This window comes from Lissotriton helveticus, chromosome 2_1 (genome assembly GCF_964261635.1).
Source record: "Lissotriton helveticus chromosome 2_1, aLisHel1.1, whole genome shotgun sequence".
In the NCBI taxonomy this organism is placed as follows: Eukaryota; Metazoa; Chordata; class Amphibia; order Caudata; family Salamandridae; genus Lissotriton; species Lissotriton helveticus.
This window is the reverse complement of record NC_136059.1, coordinates 2,028,912,047-2,028,933,443: the sequence shown is the minus strand read 5'-3', so window position 1 is coordinate 2,028,933,443 and position 21,397 is coordinate 2,028,912,047. Positions and strand designations below refer to the sequence as shown.

General features: G+C 48.3%; 1 protein-coding gene across 1 annotated transcript in view; it reads right to left on the bottom strand.

Moving 5' to 3' along the window:
- ETFDH (electron transfer flavoprotein dehydrogenase) overlaps positions 1-21,397 on the bottom strand; it is a 543,836-nt gene that overhangs the window by 286,702 nt on the left and 235,737 nt on the right. The window contains exon 7 of the mRNA XM_078676994.1: positions 545-691. Within this exon, the coding sequence (XP_078533120.1) occupies positions 545-691 (147 nt within the window). The remainder of the gene's footprint in view (positions 1-544; positions 692-21,397) is intronic.

Here is a 21,397-nt window from a genome sequence, read left to right as displayed (position 1 = left end):
ATATATGCAACTATGTGCGAGATCTGCCCATATATCCCATCCCACAGAGACAATGTACTGATCAACCCACTAGTGCTCAGCATTTTGGATGACTTGCTGCTGCTTACTAATGGACCTTACCAATGGTCTTTCTCCACACTGGACAAAGTCCTAGAGCTTGATACTAGAAACCTATAGCTTCTGTTCCACCCACCATTCTATCCCATTTCCCTATTGCCATCAGGGTTGTCTCTCCACAGTTGTTAAAACCAGCTCTACAAATTGTCTCCTGACATTAGAAAGCAACAAAGAATACCTATTGCAAGTCCTTAAAACGCAAGCTGCAAATCGGTTAATAAAACCCGGATCAATCTGTAATTGGTTAATGTGATTTACCCTGAAATGTATATTTGTTTTGTCCATGCTGTTAAATGCATAACGCTCTTGCAAGCAGCTTGGTCTATGTAACTCACCAACCCTGTGTCCTTTTTTTCCCTTGAAGCAAGCAAATAGCGTGAATAAAGGCCTACATTTGCAAGTGCTAGTCAGGAAAAATGTGTAATACCTCTTTTAATCCAATGGCGTAAGTCTGAGGTTGGCAGTGCTCTCGAAGTTTAAATTTCTTGTACAACTGCTTGGCTAGATGCCCATGGCAACCTTCTCCAAACACTGTAACTTTGGCATGTAGCTCAAGTCCCCTTTCAAAGGTACTCTGTGAACAAAGAAAATAAATTAACTATGCAATTCATACACATTAAATATCTGTACAAATAAAGTGATAAAGGGAAGAGAAAAGGTTTTAGTGAGCACAAGTAAGGTTTGCAACAGCAGTGGAGTGCTGGTCTTCACAAAACTCAGGTGTATGAACAAGTTTCATAAATGGCCTCTAGAGAAGATTTCACTGATCAAAGGAGCACTGCAGACAGACTAATAATTACATTGACCCAGACAGATAGAAAGTACTTCATTCCACAAGCGTCCAAAAACGTAATTTACAAATGAAAAGCTCTCACAGGTATAACAGGAAACCACCATGACAAAGGAGAAAAACTAAGAGAGCCCAGCAGTGACATCCTGACTTTACTTAGCAAAAGAAGCTGCTGCCGTTGATGTCACGGTCTCATGTCAGTAATGGGAACTGAACTGGAGGATACACAATATAGCATGGCAATCCACATTCTCTTTTGTTGCAAAGCCATCACCATCTCTATGACGCAAGAGTCATGGTTAAGTGAGCTAAATGTTGTTTTGGGGGTTTAGAGTCAATGTGCCTCTTTTTGCTAAAGGTCAAGTGAAAAGTTAATGAATCTCACCAAGGGCTGCATAAGCCAAGTCTCGTGTGAGCTGTTTATCCAGTGGCTGTGGGATTCACTTTCATTATATACCATCTCTCCAACTGCCCAGGCTAGACATTCCACCTTGAGAAAAGAATGGGTTTCCAAATGAGTTGCTACCTGGCAACTGACTGCTGTTGGAGAGTACTTCAAGAAACAAGGCGTCAAGTACACTTGGGTTACCTCATGATGACCCCAGGCAAATTTGGAAGTGGAATGGTTTAAGAGAATGCCTCAATAAAGTTATCTATATAGCTCATGAACGAGGGCAAAAAAAGACATGGAAGTAAATCGCCGCCTAAAACAAAAACAAACTGCCCCATCAAAAACGTATTCAATGGATCAAGGAGTAGTGCACATGGCTCCACAGAAGAAAAAACAGCCACAGGAGCGAAAAAAATAGAGCCATCCATATCAGCAGGAAACACTGTCCTTGTAGAGAAAAGAATACACAAAGAAAAATGGAACCTCCACTATAAAGTAATGATGATTCCAAACTGTGTCAAAAGGGTGCAACACTGTTTTCGATGAAGGAAGAAATTTATAACACGAGAAATGGATCTATTACGGACTCACGAGTATACACTCACTGGGCTCCCTTTATGTCAGTGCACCTGAGAGACATCTGTCGTCCAGCCCAGAATAAAGATTCCATTCTATCACTTACCAAGATATATGGGCAACGGTCTTTGGCCTCAGACCTCATAACCAAAGGCTACCACATTTCTATGTCCCTTTGTCAGCCTATTTCAGATTATAACTGCTATGCTGAGGAACATGTTGTTTTCCTTTGGCATCGCCTTTTCTGGTAGAGGTTTGATCTAACCGCAGAATCCTTACCTTAGAACAGGGTTCTTCAAAGTTGGCTCTGGAGGCCGCGATACATGCCAGATTTTAAGATAACTACATTTATCTAAATGGGAATATGCTAAAAATCTGGCATGAATCCAGCCCTCCAGGGCATCAGTCTGGATCTGGAAAAAACTTGAGCAGTACCTGTGCACGTAGGTATGCGGTGCTGACACTCTGTGCTCAAGTCATCCACATTGAATGAGATGCGTGTTCCCCATATAGGAGTTACTCCGGCTGGCTGATGTCATTTTCTTTCGTGACACAGTCTGTGCCCACAGATGAGGAGCCACATCAGAATGTTTGTGAACTCTGTGCTGTGATGAACCCAAGGAGGACCTTCCAGATGAAGGAGTCCAGTTTACACAGAAGGTAGGGTCGTAAGGAATCTGTTGCTAGATAAAGTCTCTACCAGAAAAGGCATTACAGAAGGTAACTTGTTCTTTTGAGGGAGACTTCTAACCGCAGATTCCTTACCTTAGGATAGTTACAACAGCAATAACCTCCCCGACGGAGGGACTGTGAACTGATTTAAAACAAAAGGTCCTGGAGGACCAAGCAGGCATAATGCACATGACACATGATTGTCCAGGCATGAGTGCTTTGTGAACGTATGGAGTGGTGCCCACGTAGCAGCCGGACAGATGTCGAGGACAGTCACCCAGCGTGCTAACGCAGTAGTCTCAGCCATGGGCTCTGGTGAGTCAGCCCTCAAGGCTCCCGGAGAATGCTTTATCTGTAATACTTGAAGGATTTGTTTTTGCAGAGTACAATCCATTGAGAGATGGTCTTCTTCTGCACAGCCTTACCCTTCTTTGCTCCAGTGAATCCAATGAAAAGCTGGTCGTTCAGTTGGTGTTGTTTAGTACAATCGATATAAAAACAAAGGGCTCTCTCTGGAACCATACGATTGAGTCTTTCCTCTTCCTTAGAGGGGTGAGAGGGAGAAAAAAAAACATTGGAAGAGTGATCCTCTGACTGACATGAAAGGTGGTCACCACCTTAGGTAGAAATAAGAAAACAAGTTACTTACCTGTAACTTCAGTTATCCAGTATTGGTGTCTTTCATAGATTCACATGCCTGAATCATTCCCCGTCGTCGAGGCGGGAGTCCCACGGTAAATAAAAAAGCAGTGCCAAAAGCACTTTGCAGTAGTAGGCCCTAGAAAAAAGGCCTGAGGCCTATATTATAGTAGCCTATCTACCTCCTTATGCTAAAAGACCCAAAGTCTTTGCTCCAACCAATCAGCTCACAGCACCCTCTAGAACCTTCCCTGCAGAGCCAGCTCTCCTCAGATTTTCGTAGCACAAGTGGGAACAAGTATCCCAAACTTAGAGAACTGACTCTCCGGGGAGGAGGGTGGGTTGCATGTGAATCTATGAAAGACACCAATACTGGATAACTGAAGTTACAGGTAAGTAACTTGTTTTCTTATCCAGTATTGGGGTATCTTTCATAGATTCACATGCCTGAATCAGAATAGCAAGCAGTAAGCCAGGCAAAGTCGGTTGCGGATGGTGGGAGACTTATTGCAGTGCACCCCCATGAGTGTATCGTCAACAACCAACAAACGCTTAGAGATTGAACCATTACTACATCACGTTCAAGTTCAACATTGACATTACGCATTTTCTTTCTGGAAAGAAATCTTAGGCATCATACAACAAAAACACAACATGTTAAATGCTTTCATATATATATCAATACAATCTAATAAAAGCATATACTTTAAATGAAATAAGTGAACATCAGTACCTGAACATTCTCCTTATGGAAACAGGTGACGTAAAACAGCTTGACCTACTGCCGCATCATCCTGACTTGCTGATTGTAGGCAGTAGTGTCTTGTAAACGTGTGGACATTCTTCCATGTCGCAGCACGGCAAATGTTCTCAAGCGTCACTCCTGCAAATAAAGCCGCAGACGCTGCTACAGCTCTTGTGGAGTGAGATCGAACAGACCTTGTCAATGGTCGATTAGCCTTGACGTGGCAGAATTGAATCGCGGATGCGATCCATCTTGAAATTGTGGCTTTAGTGACCGCATTCCCCAAAGTATTTTGACCATAAGCCACAAACAATTGATCTGATCTTCTCAAAGTTTTGGTTCTCTGAAGATAGAATTTTAAGCATCTCTTGATGTCTAAAGAATGCAATGTCTTTTCAGCCTGGGTTGACGGGTTAGGAAAGAAAACTTTCAGCTTGACAGGTTCATTTAAATGAAACTGGGAAGGCACTTTCGGTATGAATGTTGGATTTGTTCGTAAAGTGACATAGTCCTGGGAGAAATGCAAAAAGGGCTCCTTTATAGTGAAAGCTTGAATTTCTCCCACTCTTCTTGCGGAAGTTAGCGCCAATAATAAAGCAACCTTCCATGTTAAGAACTTTAGGTCGGCTCTATGGATAGGCTCGAACGGATGTTTCATCAGTTGTGATAGAACCGTGTTGAGCTCCCATTCCGGTGGTGAGGGCTTGACTGGTGGATAAGCCCGGAACAGACCTCTCATAAATTGCTTGATTAGCGATGAAGAGCAGAGTGACTGAGCATTGGTCCTCTTTCTGTACCTGGATAAAGCCGCTAAGTGGACCTTTAATGATGAAAAAGAAAGGCCAGATTGCGCTAAGTGTAACAAATAGGGCAATATCTTTTCTGCCGATGCCTCTATAGGGTGCAAAGCACTAGAGATGCACCATGCGCAAAAACGCTTCCACTTGAGACTATAAGTCTTTAATGTACTCTGGGCTCTTGCCTTCTCTAGAATGTCCCGGCATTCCTGAGGAATTTGAAGATGCTCAAATTCTAAGAAGTTAGGAGCCATGCGTGCAATTTCAGTGATTGAGGATCTGGGTGAAGTACCTGACCCTCGTTGCGTGATAGTAGCTTCGGAACTACCCGCAGCTTGATCGGTGGCTCCTGAGAAAGTAGCATGAGTTCCTGAAACCAATACTGGCGAGGCCACTTGGGAGCAATGAGGAGAAGGCGACAACTCTCCACTTTCATTTTGCGCACCACTCGTGGAATCAGAGGGATCGGAGGGAAAGCGTATGCATATGTCCCTGACCATCGCATCGAAAGGGCATTCCCCCTTGACCCCTGTTGAGGATACCTGCTGGCGTAGAACCGGCATTTCTTGTTCTGTTGGGTCGCAAATAGGTCCAACCTGGGTTTGCCCCATCTCTGAAACACATAGTTCAACTGGCCGTTGTCCAGTTCCCACTCGTGGCACTCTGACAAAGTTCTGCTCAGTTTGTCTGCCAAGGTGTTGTAGAGGCCTCTGACATGCTCCACTTTGAGGGTTATGTTGTGAACTGTTAACCACCTCCAAAGCTCTTGGGCTTGTTTGGATAGTGTTGCCGATCTCGTTCCTCCCTGCTTGTTGATATAAAACATGCTTGTGGTGTTGTCCGTTCTGACTAAGACCGAGGATCCCACTATCCTGGGGAGGAACGCTTGAAGAGACAGACAAATGGCTTTCAGCTCTAGGCTGTTGATGTGGCATCTCTTGTCTTGCTGAGACCATCGTCCCTGCACTTGCAGTTCCTGGAGGTGACCACCCCAACCCTCCATGGACGCATCCGTTGTAAGAATAAAATCCGGAGGATTCTGCAAGAATGGAAGCCCCTGCTCCAGATTGCTGATCTGAGACCACCATTGGAGTGCGTGTACCATCCTGTTGGTGACTGTGATGGTGTCCTCGAATGAACCTGTCGCTTGATGCCATTGACAGTTTAGCTCCTCTTGCAGCGGTCGCATCTTTAGACGCACCAATGGAATGAGGTTGATGGCTGAAGAACACATCTCCAGAAGTGATGCATATAGGCGAACTGAAAGTGACTTTCTTCTTGCCAGCTTTCTGGCTAACACCTGCAGACGGAGTTGTCTCTCTCGAGACAAGGATGCCTTGCATTCCACCGTGTCTAGGCAAGCTCCTAGGAACAACAGGCTTTGTTCCGGATGCATCTGAGACTTGGTTTTGTTGATTGTGAGGCCTAGCGATGCGAAGAGATTGCAGCATGCCGTAATGTCGGCTCTCACTTTGGCTTCTGATGGACCTTTGACTAGCCAGTCGTCCAAATACGGGAAGACCTGCACTTTTGCTGCCCGAAGAGCTGCTGCCACCGGGGCCAGGCACTTCGTGAAAATCCTTGGGGCCGACTTGAGGCCGAATGGGAGAACTTTGAATTGATAATGGGCGCCTGCCACAGTGAAACGGAGGTACTTCCGATGGTTTGGGTGGATTGGGATGTGGAAGTATGCGTCTTCCATGTCCAAGGAGGCCATGTAATCTCCCTCGTTGAGGCAACTGAGAATGTCCGAGAGGGTGACCATTCGAAATCCCTGCTTCTTGAGATATTTGTTCAGATTTCGCAGGTCTAGGATCGGTCGCCATTCCCCGGTTTTCTTTTTTATAAGGAAAAACCGGGAATAGAAACCCGTCCCTCTCTGATGGATTGGAACCTTTTCTACTGCGTTCTTGAGTAGCATAGCTTGAACCTCCTTGAACAATAAGTGAAGACGAGGGGGAGGGGGGCCCCTGGGCGGAGTTGGTGGAGGTTTGGTGATGAACTCTAGGGTGTGACCATGTTGGATCAAGTCTAACACCCACCGATCCGATGTTATATTCTGCCATTGTTGTTGAAAAGCAGATATTTTCGCGCCCACGGGAAGGTAAGGGGTTGGAGGCGGCGCCCAATTGCTCTCACTGTTTCTTGTGACTGTCTCGTCCTTGGTTGTTTGCGCGCCTTCTTCCTCCTTGACGAGAGAAACCAGCCGATCCAGATTGTCTGTAAGAAGACTGGTAGTTTTGACGGTATTGTGGTTGATACTGTCTGACTTGTTGGTAATAACTTCCCCTGGAAGAATAACCTCGTCCTCTAGCTCCTCTGAACGAACCTCTTTTATATTGTAAGGATCCTAGCGACTTTGCGGTATCCGTGTCAGTTTTAATCGTCTGGAGAGCCTCATCGACATGTTTACCAAAGAGAGACTTTCCGTCATAAGCCATGTCCAGAATTTTCAACTGAACCTCCGGACGAAACGTAGTGGCTTTTAACCACCCTTGACGTCTCAGGACGGCTGCTCCAGCCAACTGCCTGAAGTTCGTATTCGCCATATCTAGAGCGCAGTCGATGGATTCTTCCGCTGCCCGCTCTCCTTCCATTAAAACTTTTCTGGCTTCTTGCCTTGAGTCCTCTGGCAATAGCTCTATGAACCTAGCCATCTCCGACCACATTTGGCGATCGTAGCGTCCAATAATCGCCATTGAATTTGCTATCCTGATGGATGCTGCCGCCATAGTGGAGAACTTCTTCCCAATAAGGTCTAATCTTCGTCCCTCTTTATCTGGTGGAGTAGAAATAGGGGTAGCTGGGTTCTTTGACCTTTGCTGCGCCGCTTGAGAGATTACTGAATCCGGGCGTGGATGACCAATAAGACACGCCGGACTAGAAAGCGGGGCACGATATTTCTTTTCTATTCTGGGTAACACAGCAGGCACAGATGCGGGGTTTTCCATTATCTTTATGCCTTCCTTCCAAATAAACTCAACTATGGGAATGGCTCTAGATATCTTCCTTGTTTCCTCTTTAAAGTCATGGAGAAAACACTCCGTTTGCTCCACTGTAACAGGGAGCTTAAACCTGGTTGATGCCCTTTGCATCAGGTTGTGAAAACCACCTACATCATCAGGCGGTGAATCTGAAGGTTGTGGAGTCGGAGGGGACGGCATGGGAATAACATATTCATCCCATGGGTCCGATGAAGGAATGTTAGGCAACTCTCCATCTTCTACCTCCTCCTCTGATGATGAATCCGGAGTTTGTGGAGGCAAGACCGGTTGTGGAGTGTCCACAATTGGAGAAGCCGGTGGCTGTTGCCGAGGAGGAGCTACCGTGTCAGATTGAGGTACTTGCGGAGGAAAACGCTGTTTGTAATCCGCCAGCATAGCCTGTAAATCCTGTATCAAATTAGGCGGCAACTGAGTGACTTCCGGGACTCTAGGCCTTCTCTGATGATCCAATGAGTGAGGCACTATGATATCCTCTTGGTAATAGTGCTCAGCGTATGAATCCTCCTCATCATCATCTTGGCACTTGATGACAAGCTCGGATGGATGACGTGCCACACCAAAAGCACCCTCATCATCATCATCCTCATAGTCATCTTCTTCATCGTCCACATAGGTTTCCAGAAGATGAGAAGGCAGAAGTGGAGATATGTATGAACCTTGTTGCCTCTTAAAAGACACCAGTTGAAAGTTTTTTGTCGCCATTGGCGTACAAAAGGCCTGATTCCCAGTGGCAGGTCTTAATAAAGCTGGTTCCATCGACCTTGATGACCCCGGAGACCAAGGCGCATCCATTTGTTGAAAAGATGTCGTCGTCGACGGATTTATCGTCGACGAGATCGACGACGAGGGCATCGTCGACGATAGGCTTGCCGTCGACGGGACTGTCGTCGACGGGCTGGACGTCGACGGGACAATCGTCGATGGACTCGTCGTCGATGGAGCCACCATCGACGGGACGGTCGTCGACGAGGCAACCAATGACGGGCTCGTCGTCGACGGGATAGACGTTGATGCTTTCTTCGTCGACGAGGCAGTCGTCGACGGCGGCGTCGCCGACTTCGTCGACGGGCTCTTCTTAGATGACGAGTTTTTTGATGATGACGGCGTCTTCGTCGACGAGTCGTCTACGAGAGTTCTTTTTGTCACGATACTGATTTTAGTAGACACAATAGGTGTAGTGATAGACGTAGTGGATATCATATCCATAGAAGAAGAGGTTGAAGTGGAGACAGTGGTAACTGGAGAGGAGACAGTAGAAGTCTTACTCACTGTTTTCTTTGCCGGATCGTTGGTGGCTGAGGCTCCAGAGACAGAATGTTTGGATCTCTGTGAAGAGCCTGAAGTAGAGTGGGAGGCCTTAACATGCTTTCTCCCCTCACTTATCTTATCCTCTTGAGACCTCGCCCTCTTGCTAGAGGTAGAGGCTCTGTCATCATCATCCTTGGAAGAGGATTTAAGCCACAAAAGGACTCTGGCTTCCCTATCCCTTAAGGTCTTGGCAGGGAAGGTAACACAGATCTTACAAGTCTTTGCCTCATGCTTGGGATATAGGCAATAAATGCAGTCCTTGTGTAAGTCATCCACATGGACCCTCTTCTTCTCACATGTTCTACAGGGTCTGAACAAGGCCTTCTTGTCAGACATCTTGAAGCTCTGAAGAAAAAACTGAGTCAAGACTCAGGGAGACTCCCTTCCACACGACGTGCGGTGAAAATCTGAGGAGAGCTGGCTCTGCAGGGAAGGTTCTAGAGGGTGCTGTGAGCTGATTGGTTGGAGCAAAGACTTTGGGTCTTTTAGCATAAGGAGGTAGATAGGCTACTATAATATAGGCCTCAGGCCTTTTTTCTAGGGCCTACTACTGCAAAGTGCTTTTGGCACTGCTTTTTTATTTACCGTGGGACTCCCGCCTCGACGACGGGGAATGATTCAGGCATGTGAATCTATGAAAGATACCCCAATACTGGATAATTTAGCTTGTCCTTTTAGAGGGTAATATACGGTTGGTGAACCGATAGGGCCTGAAGCTCACTCACCCATTGGGTCAATGTAATGGCCACAAGAAGAAAGTCTTAAGAGTCAAAAGTCTGAGAGGACAGTTATGCATGGGTTCAAAGAGAACACATCAGGTTAAAACCAAAATTATAGCCCACTGGCCATAATCAAAGGGGAAGGTGGAAACATGGGCTGGAAACCTTTCAAGAAACGCTTCACAACAAATGACTTAAACCGGAAAATCTAATTCTGCAACTGCAGAAAAGCCAAGACAGATGAAAAATACCTCTTAACAGTACCCATCGCGAGACCTTAGTGGGCCAATGAGAACACAATCAGTAACACCTCTAATAGTTTAGCATAAAGTGGGTCAATATGCTTGTCTGAACACCAAGACACAAACTTGACCCAACAGCAGGCGTATACAGATTTTGTCGAGGGATGTCAGACTACCAGAGAAACATCAGAAACCTCAGGGGAAGATCAAAAACACTTATCTGTAGCCATTCAATCGCAAAGCATGAAGATAGAGCATGCACAGGTTTGGATGAAGTACCCTTAACAACTGCTGCACAGGAGATGCTCCCGAAGGGGCAGCCTGATCGGAGTACAGATGCTCATGTCCAGGAGTCTGGGATCCCTCACACTCCATGCTTTGACTAGAGCCCCGAGGATGACTTTGGCTCGATTGGTCATGATTTTTTTTAGGACGCTAGTCAGGAGTGGGAATTGGAAAAAAGGCATTCAGAAGTCCAGAGTTCTAAGCGGAACAAGCCCTCTGAGTGAGAGCTGATTTGGAAACTCCAGCATGCAGAAGAGCTGATACTGTGCGTTCCGGGTGGTGGTGACCAGATCGAGCCAATATTCTCTGTATTTGCAGAAGAGAGCTTGTACCACCTCTGGGTGTTGAAGCCATTTGTGAGTTTGTCTGCCCTGACGTTCAGAGATCCTACCAAGTATTGTACAACCAGGAAGATGTTCTGTTGTTCCAGCCATGGCTAGAGGCCATGACCCCACTCCATCATGGTTGTTCCAGTACCACATAGCAGTAATTTCGTCTGCGAACACTTGCCCCAGCCTCCCTTTCATGAATGGCTGGAAGACTTTCAACACCAACTCGATGGCCCGCAACTCTAACATGTTGATGTGGAGCAGAGTCTCTGCGGAGACCAGAGTCCTCTGAGCTCCACATCTTTCAAGTGGCACCTAGTTCTACAAGTGATGCATCAGTCACCACTGATTGCTCTGTGAGGGTAAAGGAGAGGGGTCTGCAACTGACGATATCATGATTCAGAAACCACCACTGAAGATCCTCTTGCAATGTCATTCGAAATCTAGACACGATAGGAGAGATTCCCCAGATTCCCTGCTGCTGTACCCTTAAAAAAAGCCTGCAAGCTCTGGCTGAAGTTTAAGGGGCAAGTTAATAAATCTGCCCAGGGTCAACATAAGTAGGGTCCAGTGACAGCTCAGTTCCAAGTATTTAGGTTATTTCCTTTACTGCAAGCGATCTCAGAGTACCAATGACAGTAATGTGCTTAGTTCAGCAAGATATAAAGTATAGATTTTCCAACAGTTGAATAAAGACAACTGCTCAGTTATTTACCAGAACGCTAGATTAGGAGTGTGGGCAGGGTTAACCAAATTGTACATGTTTAAGTGTAACAAAAACCTAATTCTGTGAGAACAGATAATTTGTGCATGACTGATTAAGGCAGAGTTCTGTTCTCAGCCAGACACAACCATGTCTGTCTGGACAATGGAGTGTTTATTAACTTTGTAGGAAAGTGTCCCTTTTTGAAAAGGTCAACCCCACTTTTTGCCTGATATCTGATGCAATTTTTACAGAAGAGCACTGGGTTCCTGCTATTCAGGTTTCCAGTGCCAGATCTTTCTCTAAAACTGTACAATTAATCATCTAGAGGAGGAGCTTCGCGCGCATCCGAGATGGCCGCGTGAGCACAGGGCTCCCGAAGACCCTCGCTGCCTCCCGCATTTATCCTGGACAATATCCTGATTTGATGGAAGATCATTGAAGACACAACCCGGCTGACGTACTAGCAGGTTTTTGGGTCGAAATCGGACGCAGGGTCCCCGAGCATTGCCGTCTTGAAATTTGCGGCCTTCTCCATGGAATAGCCTGGACCTTGAGTTGTAGCAGTGCCCAGGTCGTAATTTAACAACAACGGCTTGAGGGGATCAGACCACAGCCTCACTTCACTTTCGGTTTCGTTTCTCCGGCGCACTGCCTCACATATGCGGTGTGTCTGTTGATCGAACGAGCCCCAATGCCAGCTCATTGAGTTTCGAGCGGGCGACTGTTTGGCTTAGACTCCACTTGGCTCAACTTTGCCTCCTGCATTCTCGTGTGTGAATTTCAAGGAGCCATTTGGACCAGATCCCAAGCCTCCCTCCGGGGCACCCGACTCGCCATGACGGGCAAGCCTGAGGGTGAGAAACGGAAGGTTAAGACCACTATCCGTGGAGGCTCAACCCAGACCAATGTTATGGATCGCTATACACTTTCTAAAGTATCCACTGGTGGCGCACCTAAGGCCCGGGAGGAGGTTGTCGACGATCCTGCTGTGCTGGTGGACTTAACACTGCAAGACGTGATGGGCGCCATTGCTGTTATTCAGTCTTCTATCGGCCAACAGTATGAAGCCTTGGCTCTGAAGTTGGACACGGTGGCTATTGATGTCAACCTCATTCGAACTGACTTGGCCAAGTCGAATGAGAAAGTGAAGTCATTAGACCTAAAGACATCCAACCTTACCACGGACGTGTCCGACTTGCAAACAGAAGTGCGCAATCTTAGATCTGCTAATGACTTTTTTGCTCGTCGCTTGGAGGATTTTGAAGGCCGTGCACGGCGCAAATAACGTGCGTATTATTGGGGTCCCGGAAGGTTCTAGTTCACTCGCCACTGATCTTCGAGTGGAGGACCTCATTCTTAATCATCTGGCACCGAAGGGCCTGAGCAAATTCTTTGCCATCGAACGTGCGCACAGAGTGCCAGGGGGGCAGGCGAAGCCCGGTCTTCCCCCCCCGTCCGATTATTGCACGGATCTTCAACTTTAGAGATCGCGACGCCATTTTGCAGGCGGCACGGACAAGCGGCCCTACGCAGTTCGAGAACGCCGCTGTTAATTTTTATCCGGACTTTTCTCAATCGGTCCAGAAACAACGTATGGGATTTCAAGGCCTGAGGAAGTGAGTGATTGGTTGGACACTTTGCCGATTCGCCGTGCTGGCCAGGAACATGCTGGTGGTGCTGAAGGGGAACTGATGGACCAAGAATGATTCTGGTGCCTGTGTCCGGAACACTATTCAACGTGACCGGCCGGAGCTCATTGACTTTTTTGATCTTTCCGTTCGTATCTTTGGAGGTAGCGGGGATATCGGGACCCTTTCCTCCTCTGGGGTTTTCTTTGTGTAGATTAGTTCTTGTTTGTAATTGCTAGGGCGACAGGCACACTGCAAATTGGGGTGGCTTTTGAGTCGGTGCAGGGGTGCAAGGTGGGGGGGGATTTGTGTTGGGAACCTTGGGGGGAGGGAGGGACATGTTCTGGGATTGTTTGTTTTTTCTTCTTCAAGGCAAAGTACTTTCATTATCTTCGACATTGGTGTGATGCTCGTTTTGCGATGGGAGTTCATTGTGGATCTGGATGGGGGTAGAGGGTTGAGGGTATTATGCTGGAATGTGAAAGGGTTGGGTGATCGCATAAAGAGAGGGGTGGTTATGCAGCTGTTACGGCGCCTTTCGCCTGATGTCGTTCTGCTACAAGAGACACACTTGATAGGAAACACTTGTCACGCTCTTAATAGACGGGGTTATCGTCTTGCTGCCCATTCTGGATTTACATCTAGTTCTAGAGGAGTGGGTATTCTGCTCAGGGTTTCCCTCCCCCTCGAGGTTGATGATGTGATCCTCGATGCCAGGGGTCGATATGTTGCACTTGTCGGGCGGTGGGAGGGAAAACCGATCTCGTTGGTGTCAGTTTATGTCCCCCCGGGCTTGCAATCCACGACATTTGTGGACCTGGGGCGGGTGGTTCTGGGTCTCCCGGAGGGTGTTTTGATACTGGGTGGTGATTTTAACTCCGTTATTTCTGGCAGGATAGACCGCTCTCCCCCCCGAGATCTTCCTACTGCGCAATCCTGGTTGGGCGACTTCCTAGAAACATTGGGCCTCATAGACTGTTGGAGACTAATGCATCCAGAGCAATCACAGTTTACTTTCCACTCTGGAGCTCATGGCAGTCTTTCTAGACTAGATTATATCCTGATACCGGCGGCACTGTCCCCCTCGATTGGAGAGATTAGACACCTGGCCCGGGGTATATCGGACCATTCCCCTATTTGGTTTCATTTTAATCTTAGCATCGGGCCGAAGGCAGGGTGGCTCCGATTAACCCCTGGTATCTCCTCAACTCTAAGACACGCGCTGAATTGATTAAATCATTTGATCTGTATTTTACTGAAAATGCTGGTTCTGTATCCTCACCTGTCTCGTTGTGGGAAGCTTATAAGACTGTGATCAGGGGACAGGCATTGTCTTTGGTGGGGTGGGCCAAGAAATGTAAGAATGAGGCAATTGTTCAGCTCGAGACTGAAATCACAGACCTGGAGACGGCATTGGAGCAGGAGGTTTCTCGAGAAGCATTACATGTCCTCCGCCTTAAACAATTAGAATATAAAACTTTGGTTACTGATGCTGCAAAGACGATGAGTAGGGAACAGCAGGGACGGCTCTATGATGGGGGTGATAAAGCGGGAAAATTGATTGCCTGGCTGGACAGAAGGGAGAGAGCGAATCGAGTGGTTCCGGTGATTGAGACATGCGGTGGTGTGAGTGTAACTGATCCTGTTGGAATTGTTGAATGCTTTGCTGATTATTTTCGAGAGGTCTATACCTCGGTGTCCGACAGGCCTGAAGAGGATTCGCACTTGTTGCTTCGGGACATAGCGCTCCCATGTTTGTCAGAATCGGAGCGTGATTGCTTGGATGCCACGCCCTCGGTGGATGAGGTGGCTCTCGCGCTGCGCTCCCTTCGCTCCGGCAAGGCTCTGGGTCCCAATGGCCTTCCTGTGGAACTGTATAAGTTACGCCCTGATACTTTAGCTCCCTATCTCCGTGATATGTTTTTGGCTGCGCGGGATAATGGCTCCCTCCCCAGAGATCAGCGTCTTGCGACCATTGTGGTGATCCATAAGGAGGGTAAACCACGAGATCGTTGCTCGTCTTATAGACCCATTTCGCTCTTAAATGCGGAGCCCAAGATCCTCGCCAAATTGCTTGCTAATCGTGTGATTACGGTTATTAGGGACCTGATTCATCCGGATCAATCGGGTTTTATCCCGCACCGTAACACGGCATTAAATTTGCGACGTCTGCATGGTGTTCTCGCGAGGGCCCCGACCCTGCGTGAACCGGCCATCTTGGCGTCCTTGGACGCAACGATGGCCTTTGATACAATCGAGTGTTCTTATCTCTGGGCGGTACTCGCCAAGTTCGGATTCGGCGCGGGTTTTATTGGTTGGGTCAAACTCCTGTATGAAACACCACTAGCCCAGGTGGTGGTTAATGGCCGCGTCACCGTGCCTTTTACTCTTGGGAGGGGCACACGACAGGGTTGTCCGTTGTCCCCGCTCATTTTTAGGTCTCGTAGCGATAACAGCGCGTAAGCGCTGTCTCGCCAGAGATCTTTTGTTACTGACTGTGCTTCCCAGGAGACAGCCCCTAGCCGTGCGCATCTTGCAAAACGCGATCGGCGCAGGCCACGTGCGCGCGAACGCGCTCGCCGTGGCTGTCTCCTGGGAAGCGCAAACATAGACAGGCACACCTCCCCCTGCACGCATGCGCACACACATACACAAGCACACATACACGCACGGAGAGACTTCCCCCCACCCCTCCGCCGTCGCACACACACACGCACACATACAGGCATCCCCCCCTTCCCCGCTCACCGGCACTCCGGACTTGTGCAGCCTCCGACCGCGGGGCTCTCCCTCGGGCATGGGAGCCCCGCATCACCACTGCTCCTCCAGGCACTCCGTGGGCGCGGGCTTCACAAAACGGAAGTCCCGCCTCACGATAGGTTTCGTTTTGCGTGCGCACGTCTTCTTAGGAGTGGGCTTCGTGCACAAGACGGAAGTCCCGCCCCCACCAAAGGTTAGTTTTATGTACATGTATTTCTATTGTAGGGGTTTCTGTTGTACTTGTGAGATCCACATGTATGTCCATTTGGCTTTGTGTTGGAAAGCAAACAGTTTATCACGACTCTGCGCCACTTTCTGTGACTTTGCACGGCTGCAAAGTCCCACCAAACTTGCCCCTTGGTGTGCACCGTTACCAGAGGCTTTGCACCAATCTCTCTAGACCCCCCCCGAGAGGATCCAGAGCCTTCCCATGGGGAGGAGGGGGAGGGCGGTGAACCGCCAGCAACACCGTGCGCTAAATTGGCCACTGATGGGCTAAAATGAGATAATTATGACCGAGAAAAGCCCAGGTCCGCGTGCGTGATCCGGCGAACCGGGTCGATCGCTGCTGAGATGGACGGGCTGATGGCGCCCCGCTGCGCCTAGCGCCTCGTGCCCTTCACAGCTCAGAGCGCTGCGCGGGGGGGGGGTGCACCGGAGCCACTTAACCTGCATCAATGCCAGCCCTGATGGGGTGAAAATGGGAAAAGAGGCGACCGCGCCGGCCGGGGCCCCGCTCACTTAACGCGCTGGTTTCATTACAGAGAATCTAAGGGATCAATGAGCGGGGGGCCGCGGGGGGGGGGCCGCCAGGCCTTAACTGGGTGTCAGGAACGGCATTAAATAAAGATTGTCAACTCGCAGGAGCCGGCCTGTTTGCTGACGGCCCAAGATTGAATTGTTAGTTAAAATTGGGTCTGAGCGGCGGCAGCGGCAGAGTCGGGGGCCCCCGGCGCAGGACTTGTCAATTTGTAGATTGTAAATCTTCCAGCCCTAAACAGCCGGTCCGAGGGGCCCCGCCGGGGACGGGGCTATTTATACCGAGAAGGATTGATTTCTGTTTAGCTTCAGTTCCATCTGATGCTGAGCAACATATAAAAGGCGTTTTTAGGTCCGTGAGCAACAGCACTCTTGCACACACTCAAACTGCTCACCAATTCAAAGTATGCTAAAAATGTTATGCAACGCATTGTCATACACAATGCCAATAACTCAAACTTTAATGCTGCGAGACCTATTGCATTACAAATGCTTGTTGCTTTGGCGTTGGAGCCTCTTGCCGCTTGGCTACGGTGGGAACCTTCGATGAAGGGTATACGCTGGACGCCGGAATTTGAGGATCGTATTTCCTTATACGCGGATGATATCTTATTGTACCTTACATCTCCCCAAAAATCGCTCAATGTGTTATTCAACGTACTTACCTCCTTCGGGAAGAACTCGGGCCTCATCATTAATTGGTCGAAATCCTACATTTATGTACTTGCGGGTGATGTCCCTCGTTTGCCACGGGGCTGTCCCATCCAGTTGTCGCAGTCTGGCTTTAAGTACTTGGGTGTGTTTATCTCGATGTATCCGGCGGTTCGCTATGAACGTAATTTGCTCCCCCCACTCCAACGGTTACGCTCCGATGTAGCGCGTTGGCGTAAACTACCGTTGTCTCCCCTAGGGCGTGCGGCCCTTTTTAAGATGATGTCCTTACCGCGGTTCCTATATGCCCTCCAGAATAGTTTTGATGTCATCCCGTCTAAATATTTTCGGGAAGTAGAATCATTGCAGAGGCAACTAATATGGGACGGATGTTCGCGCATAGCTCTTCCGAAATTGACACTCCCCTGGTATGATGGCGGTATAGCGCTCCCTGATATTCGTAGGTATTATTGGGCTTCCCACCTTGCTGCTATCAACCACGGGATGTATGGCCCGGCGTTGAATCCAGCATTTGAGATGGACAAGTGGCTGCTCCCGGGTGGTGATTATTATAGGGCACTTTACTCTGGATCCTCCCGTTCACAACTCACGGGACCTACCGCTATAGCTGTCCGGGTATGGCATAGCGCAACGGCGGCTATGGGCTGGAGTGATAAATTAACGGGTGTGACACCGCTCTATGCCTCTGCGAAGCTGGGTGGCCTATGGAGGACGAAGGGATTTGATCGATGGGACATGATCGGTATTGGTAAAGTGCGTGATCTCTGGGTTAAAGGAAAGGTTAAGGCCTTCTCGGAACTACAAATAGAGTATAAGCTGAGTGACAGGGAAAGATTTCGTTACATCCAGGTACGTCATGCTCTGAACTCTGTGTTGCCAGTGGGTAGTGCTATTCCGGATTCCTCCCCCCTCGAAGATCGTATACTAGATGGCTATGTGCCGGATAGTACTATCTCACTGTTCTATAAGAAAATGATAAATGACCGATCGAGTCTGCTTGATCGCATCCGTGAGGCCTGGATTGCTGATGGTATTGAACTGGATGACGAGGACTGGCAGTCCGCGATCTCCTCTCCCAAGGAGGTGGCGATTCCGGCCCGCCTCCGTCTGGTCCAACTCAAGATCCTCCACAGAATCTATGTCACTGGTCCCCGTCTGATTCATATGGGTTTCTCTACGGATGGCATGTGTCGGCGTGGGTGTGGTCTCCTTGGCACCTATTTCCATATCATATGGGAATGCCCTGAGGTGGTGCGATTCTGGAAACGTATACATGAGATTATGGATGATGTCACGGGTGTTGTGGTGAGGCCGGAAGCCCGACATTGTTTGTTGAATGTTTGGGGTCCGAATGACTATGACATGTCGCAGCTTCGGTGGGTGACTCTGGCCAACATGGTTGCGAAGAGGGATATTGCTCAGTTGTGGGGTTCCCCAAGGCCGCCTACAGTGACAGCTTGGAAAGAGAGTCTGGACTGGTGCATGTTTCGAGAGAAAACAGTGTATATCGCAAGAGGCAGGCCCAAAAAATGGGGGAAGATTTGGAACCCTTGGAACTCCTACCGTGGAGATATTTGTACGCCCCCGCTCACCGCTATCTCAAGTCCTTCCCAGTCGCCCTGACCTACATCCCTTCCAGCTGTGGTATATTGTTTTGTTCATATGCAATTCTCCCTCTGCCTCCCTCCCCTCACCTGTATTCAAAGACTTTTTTCTCCTGCTATCATGTATCTCCCGTCCTCCTTGAGCACAGACCTAATGGCTGTATTATTACTGTACTGCCTTGCTTGTTTGTTTGATGTTTTGTTTCTTTGTGTTTCAAATAATAAAAAGTAAAAAAAACAAAAACTGTACAATTGTCCCCAAATTGGCAATACCTTTAGCACCCCCTGTAGGTCCCTAGTGAATGGTACCCGTGGTAACTAGGGCATGGAGGCTAAAGAGGAACTTGAATGGCAACAGCATGTATTGTGGCACCCTAAGGGACACCTCAGCACTAACATGCAAACAGCCATTGCAGGCAGCGTGCCATGGTGCAGAGACAAGTGAAGAGATGACATGGCACACCTCCTGTGTGCCATGCCTGCAGACACTGCATGCAGTATAGGTAAGTCACTCCTACATCAGGCCTAGGCCTTAGACCCTAAGGCAGGGGGCACTACACAACATGTGTGGACATATCTGCATGAGCAGATATGCCTCTGTGAAGTCTAAGTCGATTCTCAGATATTACAAATGAACAGGGAAATCATTTTGAGAGCATGTTCTGGACAAAGGTGTTTTTGAGTTCCCCAGCTACACAATGGCTTCACTAAAATGAGAAATGTTAGGTATCAAATATCTCATATTAATAAACCCAGACGGATTCCAGTGATGGATTTATTAATACATGCACCCAGAGGGCAATTAGAGGTTCAACCCGAAAACCTACAGACTACCTGTGTACTGGCTGACTGGTGTAGACCAGCTGCAACCACAGACAGGTTTGTGACCCCCTACAGGAGAGAGACTGCGCTCTCTGAGAATGCGATGGACAACCTACGGATGGAGACGCCACCTGTGATAGGTAGAGCACTGCCGACAGACTGGGCATGTACATTAAGCACTCCGGCCAGATGATTGGAAATTACGCAAATCTGATGGTCCTGAGCCCAGGACCAGAGTCGATGAGCCTCTCTGCAGAGATGATACGACCCTACTCCTCCCCGTTTGTGGATGTACGACATTGCGGTAGTGTTGTCCGTCAGGACCTGAATCGACTGACCACAAACGGAGGGAAGAAAGCCTTGAGTGACAAATGTACCACCCGCAATTCCAGAAGATTGATGTGAAACAATCTTTCCTGAGGAGACCAAAGGCCTTTGACCTCCAGATCCCCCAGATGAGCTCCCCACCCTAGAGTGGAGGCATCCGCTATAACTGTGGCCACCGGAGAAGGAGGTTGAAACGGTTTCTCTTGAGACAGGTTGTCCGAAACACTCCGCCATAACAGCTCTGCTGCAGTGTCTGGAGATTCTGACCACCTCCCTGAGATCCCCGTTGTGTTGAATTCACTACCTGAGGAGGCACCACTGGAGGGCTCTCATGTGCCAGCGTGCATGGTTGACCAACAGTATGCAGGAAGCAAAAAGACCAAGCAGGCATAAGACCTTCAGCCGCTTCATTCTGAAAAAGTGGAATCATAGCCTGGATTCTCTGTGGAGGAGGGACTGCCGGACTCACAGTAGTATCTAGTACTGCCCCTATTAACAGGATGCACTGAGAGGGCACCAGGTGAGATTTGGGTATGTTTATCGACAACACACTTTCGTTTATCTTGCAAATGATGCAGCACCATCTCTGGCGACTTTGCTTTGAGCAGCCAGTCATCCAGATAGGAGAAAACAGGACCCGACCTTCTGAGATGTGCTGTTACCACTGCCATCACCTTTGTGAAGACCTGAGGTGCTGAAGTAAGACCAAACGGAAGGACCTCATAGTGTTAGTGTTGGGACCCCACCATAAAGGAAAATGCTACTTACCAGTATGCATCTGTTCTTGGCATGTAGAGCTGCAGAGTCTCACACTGAGCATTAGATCGCTGCCTGGTGTTGGGCTTGGATGATTGCATGTTGTTGTTGTCTTGGATGAAGTCTTTGTAGTCACGAGATAGGAGACTCCTCCCTGGGACGATAATGCGCATGTGCATCGACCTCATCATTAGATTGTTTTTCACCATGATGGAGTTAGTAGAAAGAAAAAAGATGTCCATGTGTGTATATCTTAGTAAGATAGAACTGGAACAGATACAGGTCCCGGGGAGGCGGGTGGGCGTGTGAGACTCTGCAGCTCTACATGCCAAGAATAGATGCATACTGGGAAGTAGCATTTTCCGTTAGAGGCATATGGGCTGCAGATCTCACACGGAGTGTTAGATTTAGGGTTTTCTAGTTGGCACAGGTAGTTACTTGTGACAAATAGGGACCCTTGCCTCTAGTCAGGAAAAGGGGATTACACTCCTAAATAACCCCTACTCACCCCCTTGGTAGCTTGGCACGAGCAGACAGGCTCATCTCAGAGGCAGTGTGTAAAGCACTTGTGACCACATACAGTAACCCAGTGACAACACTACAGATGGACACCACACAAGGTTTTATATAAAAAAAATAAGTATAGTTTACCACAAGACCATAAACGACAAAAATACACAATACTATTACTTTAAGATGGTAGATTTAGCTTAATTAAGTTCAGTTCTTAAGATGCGACACTTTGCGT